Source organism: Ptychodera flava, chromosome 19 (genome assembly GCF_041260155.1).
Source record: "Ptychodera flava strain L36383 chromosome 19, AS_Pfla_20210202, whole genome shotgun sequence".
Lineage (NCBI taxonomy): Eukaryota > Metazoa > Hemichordata > Enteropneusta > Ptychoderidae > Ptychodera > Ptychodera flava.
In genome coordinates this window covers 17,974,409-17,989,662 of record NC_091946.1, presented here as the reverse complement: position 1 = coordinate 17,989,662, position 15,254 = coordinate 17,974,409, and the positions used below count along the sequence as shown (strand labels likewise).

The window sequence follows — 15,254 nt, the reverse complement described above, 5'->3', positions numbered from 1 at the left end:
ACACATGAGTACTTAATTTCAGGTGTATGCAGGTAGCATCGTTGTCAAGTTTACCCTCATTGACATTCAAGGTGCTAAATTTGATGCTGCAACTATTGCCAACACCATGGAAGAGAGGGTAGGTTTAGCATAACTGTACCAATATTGACCCTTTGCACCCTGACCCCCTGGTGACCTATGATGTCATACGGACATTTTTTTTCTGAGCCGGGTTCAAAGGGTTAATATGGCACTCTTTTTCAATACCAAGTTCAAATCTTCAATGCAATCGTGTTTGATCAAATTTCATGAGATTCAGTTGTGTCACAATATTTAAGTCTGATATTTTTTATTTAGAAATAAATTGTCTGGCAAAGTATCATGAACTAAACAGATGCTGTGAGTATTTACCCCTTAATGGAGTTTATCTTGTTTGTGACTTGATTAAGTATAAAAAAGTTCGTCCCTAAACAAAACAAAACTTTAGTGCATGTTCTTGAATGTATTTGAATAGCATTCACCTTTAAATGAAAAATGCAAATTTTTCAAGTTTTTGAAGTCTTTCCTCATTTTCTGCAATGTTGAACATTTTAAACAATGGTTGTGCATGTCAATTTTCAGATGAAATCCGGAGATTACAAGTTGGAATTCAACGGGGAAACGTTTGAAGTAAAGGAAAACACAGCAGTCTTTAACACTGTCAGGGCAGAGAGGCCAAAACGTCCAGCATCAGACAACGATAATGCCAAGCTCATAGCCATCCCAGTCGTATGCGTCATTGCAATTGTTGCTGCAATAGGTTTAACTCTGGTTGTCATCTGCTTGGTGAGATCATCATAGCTTTTGTCATACATCTGTTTCTTTCTGTTGCTCAAGTTATTTTGTTCACTGATAGGAACAAAAATAAATGCAAAGGTCTCTAACAAGTAAACAAAACATATAGTTTGCAGAAAAATTCTGCACATTCACTGTAAGATAAACAATTAACTGGTTGTAATGTCCGTTGTTTGTGTAATGTGTGGTCTATATAACCTATGACTTCTCACAACATCCAATCAGATAGTTTTTCAACTCTCTGTTCAATAAACTCTTAATATGAATGATATACCAAAATTCAGCTTTTAGATATTTTACTGAAATCTTATTGTTTGTATTTACTCTTTTTACAGTATAAGAGAAAGAAACATGGTCCCTCTGGAGAGGCCAACTATGCAGTAAATGATATGGAGGTAAGAAAATGTCAATATATCTTTCATGATTTTGACAAAAACTTTTGCTTCTCATTATGATGATTTAGCATGTGTTTTCTGTATTTGAGAAGATTTAATTCAAAAACTTTTTGTTCCAATCCCATTTTTAGCTCATATTTGGTTTTGTATCTAAATACCAAAAAGAGCTTATATGATGAGTCGGTAGCGTCTGTATGTCTGTATATGTGTGGGTATGTATGTGCAGATGTATGTCCGTCACACACAAAGGCTCCCATACTGCCAGAGCTACCATCTCAGTATTTGGCATACAGGTAGATGCAGGGGTTGAGATGTGAATTTGTTCAAATGAACACATCAGTGTCAAAAATGTGCAAATGAGGTAAGAAAAAGTGAAATCCTGCAAATGTGCAGGCCAGTAAGAAACAGGCCAACTCCACTGATCTTGAATCATTTCCTGTCATTGTTTATGAACTGTTACATATTAACAGACATGATGAAACCATAGACAGTAGAGGGGGGAAAGACTGTCTATACTCAAACTAAGAGGGGCTTGTTTCTGCTATGCATGTTGCTAAAGTTTACCTCCAGTACCTAAAGTTTCAGACCTTAATTACTTTTGTCATTCTTGTTTTTCTGGTTTAACCCTTTCACCCCCAGTTCCCAGTATACAGGTCCAACTTTACCATAGAAAACAATGGATTTGGGACAAACCATGGTGGTGAAAGGATTAAATATTTCTTGTTGTTTTTCTGGTTGTACTGTGCAGAAATCATTGTCATAACATCAACATAGAATTGTCCTCCACTGAACAGATAGAAACAACATTTATTGTTGATCATTGGTAACCCATACTGGTATATACCAATTCTGATCAAATTTGAGCGACACCGTATAATTGCGGTATTTTTCTTACATTCCAATAGAACGTAATAAGAAAATGAACATTTTCAGGAGGACATGAAACAATTGACTCCATTTGTCCCAGTAATTCATACTGTAACAGTGATCTTAGCATTCTTTGACATGTATTTGTTGTACTAAAGAGAATGCTTCCATTGAAGAAACTGAATAATTCCTAGCAATGATTATGCTCTTGCTAAAAATAAGCAAAGCAGTCCAATTATCATGAGTAATTTAAGGTATCAATTATCATGAGTAGTTTAAGGTAGAAACAAGACTTTGTAGACCAAGAGAATCACGCTGCCACTTAATCAATCTTTAGAAAAAAACCTTTGGATTTCCATAGTACAGTGAACCTCAGGGTATAGATCCATCTGTTGTGTTTCCAATTTCTACTCAGAAACCATGCTACTTCGTCCATTACCATCTGTGTAATCTTTTGTCTCTCACAGGCTTTCTCTAATCCAGTATATGACCATGTAAATGGCAAGATGAAGGAATAACAAGATAGAATAACAAGATACTCCACGCACAGACAAATCGGGAGATATGTAAAGTATCAATCTACCGTACGCAAAACATCACTCATCCAAGTGGCTGAAATCATTGTATTGGACTTTTTCCAAATAATACAGATAAAAAGAGGTTTCTGATTCTAAATGTGTCTTGTATACAAATGCTGCAGCTAATGTCTTTCTGAGAGAGTTTCAATCATATATGTCACTAGTTTTGATTCTTATCAATGGAAAAATAAATATGTTCATGTAAGCTGAAAGGATTTTCATGTTGAAAACTGTAGCGGAACAAGAAAATAATAATACTGGCCTTCATTCTAATTTGTGCAGGCGCACAACCAAGGCTATTAACGCAATTCTTACAATTTTGCCAATAGACTTGTCAAATTAACCATTTCATTATAAACAACATAAATGTATATCTATGCTTTCCAGTACTGATGACATTCCTGCTAAATATCCACTTCAGTTCAAGTTCTTTCCTTCAAAAGAACTCTTGCAAATCATCATGCCACATTATATTTGGTTTAGGGAAGTAACCAGAATAAGCAAAATAGCCTCCTTGATACTAGCACATACACGGTACAAGGCATGGTGTACATGAATAGTAATTCCTGATAATGAGTCAGTATTACTAAAGTTGCATGTTTAAACAATACTTCAGAATGCATATTGCATTATTTGATACTAATATGTGACGTTTAAGTATCCAGTACCACTGATGATGACATTGTATCTTTATTGATATGCTGTGTCACTTTTGATGACATTGTATCAATTTTGATGACACTGTATCACTGTCGATAACATTATATCACTATTGCTACCTTGTATCACTTTTGATGACTATCAATTTTGATAAAGACTGTTACATCACTGTTGGTGACATTGTGTCACTTTTGATGACACTGTATCACTTTTGATGACATTGTATCAGTATTGATGAAGCTGTATAACCATGGATGACATTGTACACCATTGCCTTCAAAAAAGTTGGTTCCCGAGATTGATAGTAATTATTAATTACAGCGATATACCCATTTCTTTTGTATCACCTATTTTACCGATAAAAACTCAGATGGTTTTTCTTTCAAAATATTCAGCAGTTTTTTATTTCACATTCTAATATGCCATAAATGTATGTATGGTTGACTACGGTGCATACAAGGTATGGAAAATTTCAATTATTGTGCAGATTTGCAGTATCCACTTATAATCAGAATGTCATGTCTGTTTGTCATTTACATATCGATAGGTAGTAGTTTTTCTCAGTACATTACTTTTTTACTACAGAAATTTATTTTTTGCTAAATTACCTATATAAATCACCTGTTTTTAAGTAAAGGGGAAGTTAAAAAAGGCTGATTGTTAAATATATACTAGCTTTTGGGTCACTTATTCCGGAAAAGCAATTTTTGGCCATTCATAACTCGCATGATATTTCACAAAAATGGACAAAAATAATGGCAGAAGTTGCAGTTTAGAGCGTCATCATTTTAATGTATTTTGAATTATGGGAAAACGTGCCAAGCTTGGCTCTTTCATCACATGATATGGCAGGGACCATCTATGGCATGTCCACTCAGTCACGTTTACGCCAGGCTGTGCGTATTTGCATAAAACATAAACAATAGTTATAGACCCCACAGCTGAAAAAATTTGCCTTGGTGAACTTCCCCTTTAAGTAATCTGCTATAAACGTTTTGAAGTGATCGAAAGAAAAACTAAGTTTATTCTCATCAAACCTTTAGTTCTGTCTATGTATATAGCATAGGTTGTACACCAACACCACCAAGGTTTTTGTGAACCATTTAAATTTACATATGTGGTAGAAAAAAGTTGTAAAGCAGAGCAATGTATGTTGAAGATATTTAACAAACTGAGTCAGAAGGGACAAATTATTCTAGCAGCACCAGTGCTATTACCTTAAGTCGAGACAAATTTGTACTAACAGATGTCTCAAACGTTGGGAGAAAGGAGAAAGATACATCACAGATTTCTTCTTAAAGAGTGTATTTTACACCTGAAGAATCTCTAAAATTAGTAATTGAGATATTTTTCCAGCAGTCTCTTAAGATGCCTGGTGTAACTGCTGGTAGATGGTGTTGACAGTCTGTGTTGAAATTACATTGACATATTCAATCCACGAACTCAGTAAGTGTAGTGAATGTGATGAATTGTGATTGAAAAGAAATGCCACACATAGGAAGTAGCTTGTAGGACTGAGAGTCATGCATTTGAGTTGTGTATTTTGAATTAATTCTTCCATAGCAAAGTGTCCAAGACATTATTTTTCTTACCTTTTATGACATTCATGGAACTTGAATATTCGAATAATAGAGAGAATGAGATGAGATTCAGTTTGTACTTTCTTCAGTGTGGCTGGATATCCACACGCCCTTTGTATCAAATGTTTGAAATATCAAGCAATGTATATAATCAGATTTCTAAATAAATACATATGCCTTGGTTATTTCTGACTGCATTTATGTCTTGAAGATGATGTTTGAGAGTTCACTTTGAAAGAGGATTACAGCAAGAGGTTGGGAGAGAGCTTGACAAAGTGAGAGATGGGCGTGGATGGAAAATAAAGCATTCAGCAAAGCTAGCCATGCACACAGTCTATAATCTCATTCCAGATTTTGTGTTACTGAACTCATTTAAGTGAACTTTGGTTGCATTAGTTGTTCAACATTTCTTTTAAAACATTTGAAAATTAATGTATTGCTTTGGTTAAAGTTTGCTTAACATACATGCAACTAAGATGTTTGGACAATATGACCATCCCACTACTCCGTCCATATAAAAGCTCCTAATGCATTATTCGAAATAAGTGTTATCACACGAGCAAAACCTATTATCACTTAACACATATCATTGGTCATGCTCAGTTCATATGCCTTTAGAATGCCACTAGTTAACGAATGGGATATTGCGTTGCTTAAAACAAAAACTGTAGACCAAAGCAGACGACGCACTGAAAAGTGGAACTGATTTTGTGGATTTCTCCGCAAGATTTATCATGGTATAAGATTTAAATTTGAATAGCCTGAGTCTATGTCAATTTTAAATTTTTATATCGGTGACCTTGTCGAAGAAAAATGATCCGCTTTTGTTTTGTCACTTTTTTAAGCTAATTTATCCTTTCTTTCTTTCGTACAGTGCCAGTCATTTAAGATCAGTGATCTAAATTTTCTGCTGTCTGTGGCATCTGCGACATAAGCACAAAGTTCCATCAAAGGGCGACATTTTTAGTTTTTGTGTTTCTCATCTCCCGACCGACCGTAAATTTTAGCTCCGACATGAAAATGGAAAAACCTTTTTTATTTGTATCGTCTCCGAGGAGGCGATCATCCTAGCAACAGTGCCACCATCGGCAAATTGTGAAATTTTGCTCATCAGTATGCAAACAATGCGGCGTCCGCTACTGTCGTGTCGGACTAGTTTCTGTTGACTCGGTACAAATTGGGACTTTTTCTCGTTAATGATCCCAACACTAGCGTCTGTCATTCATAGCTGAAGCCATCGAGGCCGGGGGGAGAGTTTTGGAGGAAAGCAGTAGGAAAGAAAAGAAATAGTAGAGAATGAAAGGACAGACAGCGTAGAACACTAAAGTAAAAGACAAGAAATTGCAGCGACTGAAAGGACAAAGACGCAAGGGTTATATGTGACCGGGTAGTTTGTAAAAGTGAAGTTTATGCTGTGAATTAATGCTACGTTCCAATGTAAGGCTACTTATCAGAACGTCGAAATGTAGCATAAACTCACCGCACAAACTACACTTTTACAAACTACCTAGTCCACACAACGCCTAGCGCCTGTGGACAGCCTCGAAGGCACAGAATACTGAACTAAAAGACAAGAAATTGCAGCGACTCAGACTGAAAGGACAGAGAGCACAGAACACTAAATTGAAGACAAGAAATTGCAGTGACTGAAAGGACAGAATATTGAACAGCAACAAATACACATTTGTGCAGACTAGATTCATCTTGCTATGGCATGGTTCTCCAGACAAGATTCACCTTTCCATGGCATGGTCCTCCTCTCTATACACTGTAGAGTATAAAAAGAGGAAGACCATGCCATAGAAAGGTGAATCATGTCTGAAGGACCATGAAACAGCAAGGTGAATGTAATCTGTTTCATGGAAGTCTCACAATTGATCCATTATTTGTTTGTTTGTTTGCTTATTTACTAGTTTGTTTTTGTTTACTTGATTTTGTTTGTATATTCTCTCTATTTGTTTCTTTTTTGATCGTTTTTTTTCTATTTTTTATTTTTTATTTAATGTTTTCAATTATCCAGTATGAGTCCCTGTGGTCAGACCCGCTACTGCAATTAGACCACCATAAAGTGGCCTATAGTAAAAAGTAATTTCTTCCAATATAAATTGAAAGATCGAAAGAGCTTATAATAATTACGTAGTATTGCCTTTGAAAGCTTGTGAGAGATGGTTTTTCACGATTTTCTTTACAACGTTGACAAACGGTTGTAAATAAAGGGTGTGCATATTAGGTTTTATCATAATACAAACAGAAATGATAAAAACAAAAATTTATAATAACACAAAGAACAAATATTTTATATAGATACCATATTTCGTGATGGGACCAATTTTGGGGTACAGCGGAACCAAGGACAGTAACTTCCAACTCTGTTGCCTTGTCGTTACAGAAGATCAACAGGACGAACTACCGCAGATGAAATACAAAGTCAAGTATACTAAGGGTGTTGAGAAAGGTAGTCTCTCTCTCTCTCTCTCTCTCTCTCTCTCTCTCTCTCTCTCTCTCTGCCAAAGCAGACCGTCATGAACATTGATTATTTCAAGTACAATTAATAGTAATATCTAACATCTATTATTATATTATATGTTTCTTTTGGTTGCATTAGTACTTTCAAAACACATATGGAAAGTTTAAAAAAGGACTGCCATTCAATATCAGCTGGTGTATTGTCACCACGGCAACACCATACACAAAACGTTGCAACCTGTACCTCGCAGAAAAACTCCGCATAATGAACGCCGACAAGATCAACTTACCTAATGAAAGGTCAGAACTTGTCTCAAAAGGGCGAAACAAAAGGTTCACACCAAAACAAGGACGTAAAGATGTTTGTGGAAATTCGAGTATACAAGAAATCGAATGATTGAAACATTTGGCACGCGCTTTGCCATGCCGAAGTTACCACTTTTTTTGTCTTTTGAGTTCCATAATCTTGGCCGGAGACCCGTAGTACCTATACGACGCCACGGTCGAACCATGGCCAAATGCCAATTGGGCCAGAAGCTACCTTGGCCAGGATTTAGTTGATTCACATATTCACAGTGTAGAAAATCAGGACGTTTATCTATTCCCTATCGTTTTTGTCGGTCCTTTCCGGGTTTCTGAAATTTACTGGAAAGGCTGGTATACATTCGATTTTGGTATGGCAAGGTTCGCTCAACATAGTGCTCGCTTGCAGCCAGGGATATATGCAGTGCTTTCATCCCTATCTTGTGTTCGTTCTCTCTAAGGCTATTATAGAAATGTGTTGTTTTTAAAATAATCCGAATGTTTCTTCCTTGTGTTTCATAACTCCAGCTAAAGGAGAGACTGCTAAGCTACCTTCACCCGTTTTCGTTTCTTGTGGTTACAAACTGTGGCGATATGACTGGGAAGTACCGAGACATGCCTCTGAGGTAAATACAATAATGTTTAGTCGTCCTCAAAAAGCCTTTAAAATGCGTCAATTTCATCAATGGCAAGATGGTGAGGTTGGAAAGTAAATTACCGCGACGACTTACATGTTCGCTAGCGAACTGGACAGTGAAACATGCTGTTCGTTTAACAAAACCATTCATGTGGATAAATAAAACAATCGAAAGAAACTCCCAAATCTTCCTCTTTGATTGCAATCAATTTATCTACATCTACGAACTATATTTCTTGCAGGACTATTGTTTGTAGATACACCCTTTCCCGACAACCGATCATTTCTGTGTCACATCCCGTCAACACCTATCCACGCATCGTCTTTGGAAGCTGCTCAGGTTTAATGACTCAAAGACAAATACGTAAGGAAAGGAACAGCAACATAATGTGGGTGCACATGAGGCAAGAACACGCTGAGAATCCATTCCACCTTCTGATTCTGGGTGGTGACCAGGTCTAGCGGATCCTGTCTTTGAAAAACTGAAAGAGGTGACAAAGCATCTTATATACTTGTCGGCTAGCGTTGTAGATATTCACCATTTGTTGGGATATACTAGTTATCTGAGAATTGTTTAACGATGAGTTATGTGGAAAGTATAAATATTATTGTTTAAGGCAGGCTTCACGCTCGTAGGTGTACACCACTCGTGAAAGCATAGACATCAACACTTTTTAAAAATATGCGGAAAAAGATCAGAGTCGTTCAGACGTGCTACGGTAATTCGCGTAAGCTCCACGCGATCCCTCTGCCAATTTCAAATTGTTGTGCAATTCGCCGTTGTTTCTAATTACAAAGGTTGGGTTACATCGGGCTAGTGAAATACCGCCAATTGTGCAGACTGAAGTGATCAATCGACAGAGATATTGGTAGCCCGCAGAAAATTATAGGCCTATAATTCAGTACACATATATAATTTACATATACTGTGGGAACGTAAAAGGGACAACCTAGAAATTAGAAGAACACTGTAGTCTCATCAAATAACCATACTCATGCCGAGTTCGCCTACTGGCTGACTTCTCCAGCTGGCCGAGCTCGTAACTGGCCGACCTCTCTTGTCAAAAATTTGCTCTCGTCCCAAACCGTTAATAGTTTACCAACGATTCACGGTCGGTCAGGTGTTCAGGGACCGGCCATATCTTGCAAGAACGTATCTAATGGCGTTATCTAATGAGTTATTCGTCGGAAAGTAGTTATATGTAGAAGGTAGCTTTTCGTACGCGGTCCAAATCAGGACCGATGTCGTCGTGTATTCTTATGAGAGTCAGTAGGGCTGTAGTTGGAGGCCGTTACGCCATACAGCATCGTACGCAGCGTTGTGGCTATCGACACGATCATCATGTCAGTAAGCAAGAAAAGGCACCTTATCGACACGAAAATGATAACTTGCGATCAAATGCACATTGTACATTTATGTCACCATTTTCCTTAATCAAATGGTCTCAAATGTATGACTTTCGTGTTGAAGTAAAGTTTCCTCGTATGACAAAAAGTGTGTTCTCCATATTTAGCCTCAGGCTCTCTTGTTCAATTGACAATTGAATTGCTGATATAGCTTGCTAAAATCCAATCGCAGTTTCATAACAAACAACCAATTAAATCTGGTTCGCGATCTCAATCTTTCAGGTTTTCGAGACACAAACTGTCCCCAAAAATGAATTAGAGAGCATAAACGAAATAGCAGCGTCACACATACAACAAGATTTTTCAGATTCATAAAACTTGTTGCCTCCAGTCATAGCTTCTAATGCGGCGTATGGGGATGGGGCATGCAAGTGGGGTACGGATGACTGCGGTTCTCCATAGCGTGTGAGTTCGACCCTACTCTGGATTCACATTTTCTTTCTTTTTTCTCTTTCATTCTTTCTGTCATTTTGTAATTTTTCTCTTCTCTCCCACTCTTCCTTCCCATTTTTTCTCTTTTCTTGCTATATTCATGGCATTTTGACAATCTCCGCTGATCTTTGACGGAGATTCAGAACTTTAAAAATTACAAAGTATCATGCCTTTGGCTAGAAGGAAGACAAGTGCGCCGATACATGTTAAAGTAAATTTGCTTGACCGATGAGGCATTAACATTACGGGTTTTTATTGAGTTTGATGACCGTAAAAAACAGAGGCTCATGATCGTGTCGATTGTAAGATTTTCCCATTTATTTGCACCTTCATCGTACATAAAACGGAAAATGCTTCTTATAGACACGAACAAACTACGTGTCTGTACGATCATCGTGCATATAAGCGGAAATGCTTCTTATAGACACGATCATCGTGTGGATTATCCGTTTGTTTTTCTTATCTACACGATGATAGTGTCCGTATGTGTTGTTCTTTATCAAAACGATGATCGTGTCTATAAGAAACATTTCCCCTTTATTTGCACGATCATCGTGCAAATAAGCGGGAAATGCGTCTTATAGACACGATCATCGTGTCAATAAGTAAGAAAACTGTGTATTGCACGATCATCGTGCAAATAAGCGGAAAATGCGTAAAAAGGACATGCTTACTGACACGACCATCGTGTGGATAGGTAAGGAAAACCACGTTATTCACACGATCATCGTGTCGGTAAGCATTTTTTTTTGTCTTTACACACGATGATCGTGTCGATATGCGCTCCCGTACGCAGGGCTGGTCTCAAAGTCTGTCCGCATGATTCCGTTTGCACAGTTATTAATAAAAGGTATGTTTCAACAATGAAATTAAAGACAAGTGATTTTAAAATTTCGCCGTGCGGCTGTGTTTACAACTGGTTGGATGGCTCGGTTACAAATTTTAATGCACTTTTGATTCTCGTGCGTCTTCTTCGTGCATATGCATGCTTGCGAGTCATACCTATTGTTCCCTGTGAGGCGCCTTCTGATGGGTCGGTTGTTCCAGCCAGAGCGCGAGATTTGAACGCGACCCTCTATGGGAGTTGGTCAGATGTAGTGAGAGGCGACAGCAAGAGAATACCGCATAAGTATGGACGTCGCTGCACCCTACATCTGATTTTTATCAGATTGGTGACCAACATAACTCCAGACTGAAATCGAGGTGTAAGACGAACAAAAAACATGATGTCAAATTATTGTAATTTTATACATGAACAGACACGCATGTAGTATACACAGGATTTCACCAGAATTTAGAAATATAAGCCGATGTCACCAGCGCGGCTCCACTGTCGCCACGTGCCACTACGATCTGAGCGAGCGGATTTTTTTCCTAATCTAGCGCTGCCTTTGTCTTCTTTGTTTACGAATGGAACGTTTGCGGATAGATTTTTCGGTTCCCTTGTACTTTTTGTATTTTCCAATGCCAAGTTTTTGTAGGTAATTCAATGAAAAATGAATACCATTGTTATGTCATCCAATTGTTGTAATGTATGTAATACTTTAACAAAATCTAGAACCATTTTGTCACATTTCATTACTTTTATCTTGAAAAAAATCTAAACATGTACGATCTGTCGTAAAAAACCAAACTAGCCTAGTAATAGGGCAGCAGCTGCAATTGTTGATGATTTTTGCAATCTTTCCGTGCTATATATCAACTACAGTTTCTTGCTGTTTCCCTACAGCATGCTCAAACACACAATATTCAGTTTGTCGACAAAGCCTGTAAATATAAATATGTATAAGATGATTATTTAATTAGAGTCCAGACTGACAGTCAGTTGTCAGTGAATGATACAAGTGCATGGTATACATATACAGGCTGTGTTAGCAAGCTGAATACTGGACAGTTCAACATCCTGTAGGGAGTAGAACAAGACCACAGTTGTATAAATTGAACAAAAATATTGTCAAAATTATTAAAGTCAATGCAGCTTCTCCCTACGGGTAGTGTCACTAACTACAGCAATGTCACTGTCACTGCATACCTGAGCAGTGATAGAGATACAGTGTAGCCCTGACTCTTATGTACATGGTAGTTGAAGAAGAGATTGGATCAAATGACACTCATTACAGTGAAACATACTTGTACGAAAGATCAGGCCAGAGAGCAACACATGGAAGACCACGAGACTAATTAAATGTATAAGTTGTCAGGGAGTTTTGAATTCTAGCATATACTCAGAATAATAAAATATTAAAGAAAAAAGATAGGGTCACCATGCTTGATTTTCTAAATTTTACATTCGCATCATAAAAAAATACAAAAGTAAAACTTTGAATAGTAAAGAATATATGTTACTAAACTGAATTATTTTTTGACCATTATTAAACCCAATATTTCTGAGGTTAAAACATTTATTTGGTGGAATATTTTCACCTCCGGTATTGTCAATTTTGAGCATGTAATTCTGTCTTGTACTTTTGAAACAAATTTTTGGTAGGTCACTGTGGTCAGTTTTTACAATATGACAATCAGCCAGAATTCACGATTTGCCTACTCTCTTATGATCGTCATTTTGTGTGCTATTCAGCAGGAGCAATTGACCTGGCCAGAGTTGGATTAACTCAAGTTGACTTAGACTGATAAATCTAAAAAGTTCACTGATGCGTTTAAAATGAATCAATTTAAGAACTTGCCTTAGAAATATGACTTTACAAAGCACTAATAACAGGTAGTGTTGAACATCTGCGAGCGAAACGGCGCGGTACATGTTTATTTTTTCTGCGCGCACATCCTTTACTGATATATGGGCTTGTGATAGTTGGGAGGACTTGAACAAATTTGATGATGTAGAGGGGGGATATGAAATTTTTTTAGGGTATTGAGGGGGATCTGAAAAAAAAGATTTTAATCGCGATTCCTCCAGCCCCCACCCCCCCTAATCGTTATTTGTCAACGCAGCCTTACAAAAATGAATTGGTAATGGTGAACTGTAATAATGCTAGTTTGATCCATCTGACAGTGTGTGAATCCAACCAATACAATATCTAACATGATAACTTTTTTGATGAATTTCCAGTGTAGTGCATGGATGCCAAGCTGAACTTTGATGACAATGCAGCCTACAGGCAGAAAGACATCCACAGTCTGAGAGATTGGTCTCAGGAAGATCTCCGGGAAGTGCAGGCTGCCCAGGCAGATCTGAATTACATTGGTTTGGATGGAGACATTGATTGCCTTGGTAAGGATACGATATCCAGGAATTTCATTAACTGGCCAGCAGCTATAACTTTGGATGATGATTTTATCAGTATTTTTTTTAAATATCACTTATAATTTCTTATTCTACCGCATACTGAGTTACACAGTGTTGAGATGAGATTGTGGACTCAGCCTTACATGGTTTAGAATGTTATTGTTGATGAGTGAATTCTGGTGCGGACTAGAATTCAAACATAATCAGTAACGATACATTTTCCAGGTGCAGACGCTGTGTTTACAAGCTAAATAGTTGGGGTTTCAACATGCCTTGGAGACTAGGACGAGAACCTGCAAAATTGATATACAAAACAAAAATAGTGAAACGATCATCAAACTTACAGCTTGTGACCCTTTTACTACCAACTTTGTTTACCAAAGTCCCTCTGTGCTTCCACTTCTACGAGGCACAGAATCTATCACCATTTCACTGCCTTTCATAGAAGGCTCCCATATGTAAACTACAGTAATCACAGCATTACACACAGTAAGCAAAAACTGATTGAATTATATGTACCAAAAATCATGCGTATTTTTTTTCCATTGATGTCAATGGTGCTGGGTTAGCCATGGCTACCATAGACATCATCAAAGTACACGGTGGAGAACCTGCCAATTTCTTGGGTGTCGGCGGTGGAGCCACAGCAGATCAGGTCAAGGAAGCATTGAAACTTATTTCATCTGATCCTAAGGTAAGAGGCACAGACGTCCAGTTTAGACATCATTGCTGCCTCGTAGTTGATAATGATTGTTCACTCAATGTTGAATTGTCTGACCTTGTTTTAGACAAGACCAAACATTTCTTTGATAACAGAAAGAAACCCTGAATATAACAGAATTAGTATGAAAGAATATACTTCTGTCAAAAATACTTGCTTACTGTTCTTCCCCACCACTGTGATTATAGCGAAAGGCTTGAGCGAGAACTGTTCCGCAAATATATGAGCAGAATATACAGCAAGCCCAAGTACATATTCCGCTAGTGCAGCGCGCTTACACTCTCTGGCCATTTGGGGGATCTGTCATAGTACCGATAAAGTACATCATTCACAATACTGTATGTCTACTTTCAGGTAGCAGCCCTCCTTGTCAACATCTTTGGGGGCATCATGCAATGTGATATCATCGCACATGGCATTATTGCAGCTGCGCAGGAATTGAACTTGAAAGTTCCAATCGTCGTCCGGCTCCAAGGTAAGTCATCAATACAAAAATCCTCACACCATTTCCATGTCTACTGACCATTATTAAAACCCTTTGAGCGCCGAAGTCAATTTTGTCACCCATAAAAAAAATACTCCAGTCATTTTTTTCAGGTTTTTGCCTAGATTTTGATAAAAAACTGTAGCCGATGAAATGCGATGTCCATTTGGTCCAAAATTATCAAAAAGATTACAGAAAAAAATCATGAAATTTGTAAAATATTGAAATAAAATTTTGGTTGGAAAAATTACAGCACTCAAAGGGTTAAATTAAATACGATTTGAAATGTAAGCGTTCCCACCTAAGTCTACCTTTATTGGACTCACCTACTCCATACATGTACATTATACATTCAGTGTTGGCCCAAAGGTATTTGCTAGTTCTGTTTTTTTCCTCCGTTGTGTGAAAATTTCAGGTACTCAAGTTGATGATGCCAGGGCCTTGATGGCTGCAAGTCAGCTTCGCATTTTGGCCTGTTCAGATTTGGGAGAGGCAGCTAAAATGGTGAGTCATGATTATTTTGAGAATTCAACAGGGAAGACAGATTCTTTTTACTGTAACCTTTAACCCTGTCAGGCAGTGCCACTTGTCTTCATGCTTAGTGAAAAGCAGTCTTGAACCAAAACTATATGTCTTTTCACCTACTTGGCATGGTATTGTTATAGTT

General features: G+C 37.6%; 1 protein-coding gene across 1 annotated transcript in view; it reads left to right on the top strand.

Moving 5' to 3' along the window:
• LOC139118773 (fibropellin-1-like) overlaps positions 1 to 5,078 on the top strand; it is a 58,371-nt gene extending 53,293 nt beyond the window's left edge. The window contains exons 27-30 of the mRNA XM_070682223.1: positions 23 to 118; positions 601 to 804; positions 1,149 to 1,208; positions 2,543 to 5,078. Of these exons, the coding sequence (XP_070538324.1) occupies positions 23 to 118; positions 601 to 804; positions 1,149 to 1,208; positions 2,543 to 2,593 (411 nt within the window). The 3' untranslated portion in view covers positions 2,594 to 5,078. The remainder of the gene's footprint in view (positions 1 to 22; positions 119 to 600; positions 805 to 1,148; positions 1,209 to 2,542) is intronic.
• The last annotated feature ends 10,176 nt before the right edge of the window (positions 5,079 to 15,254 follow it).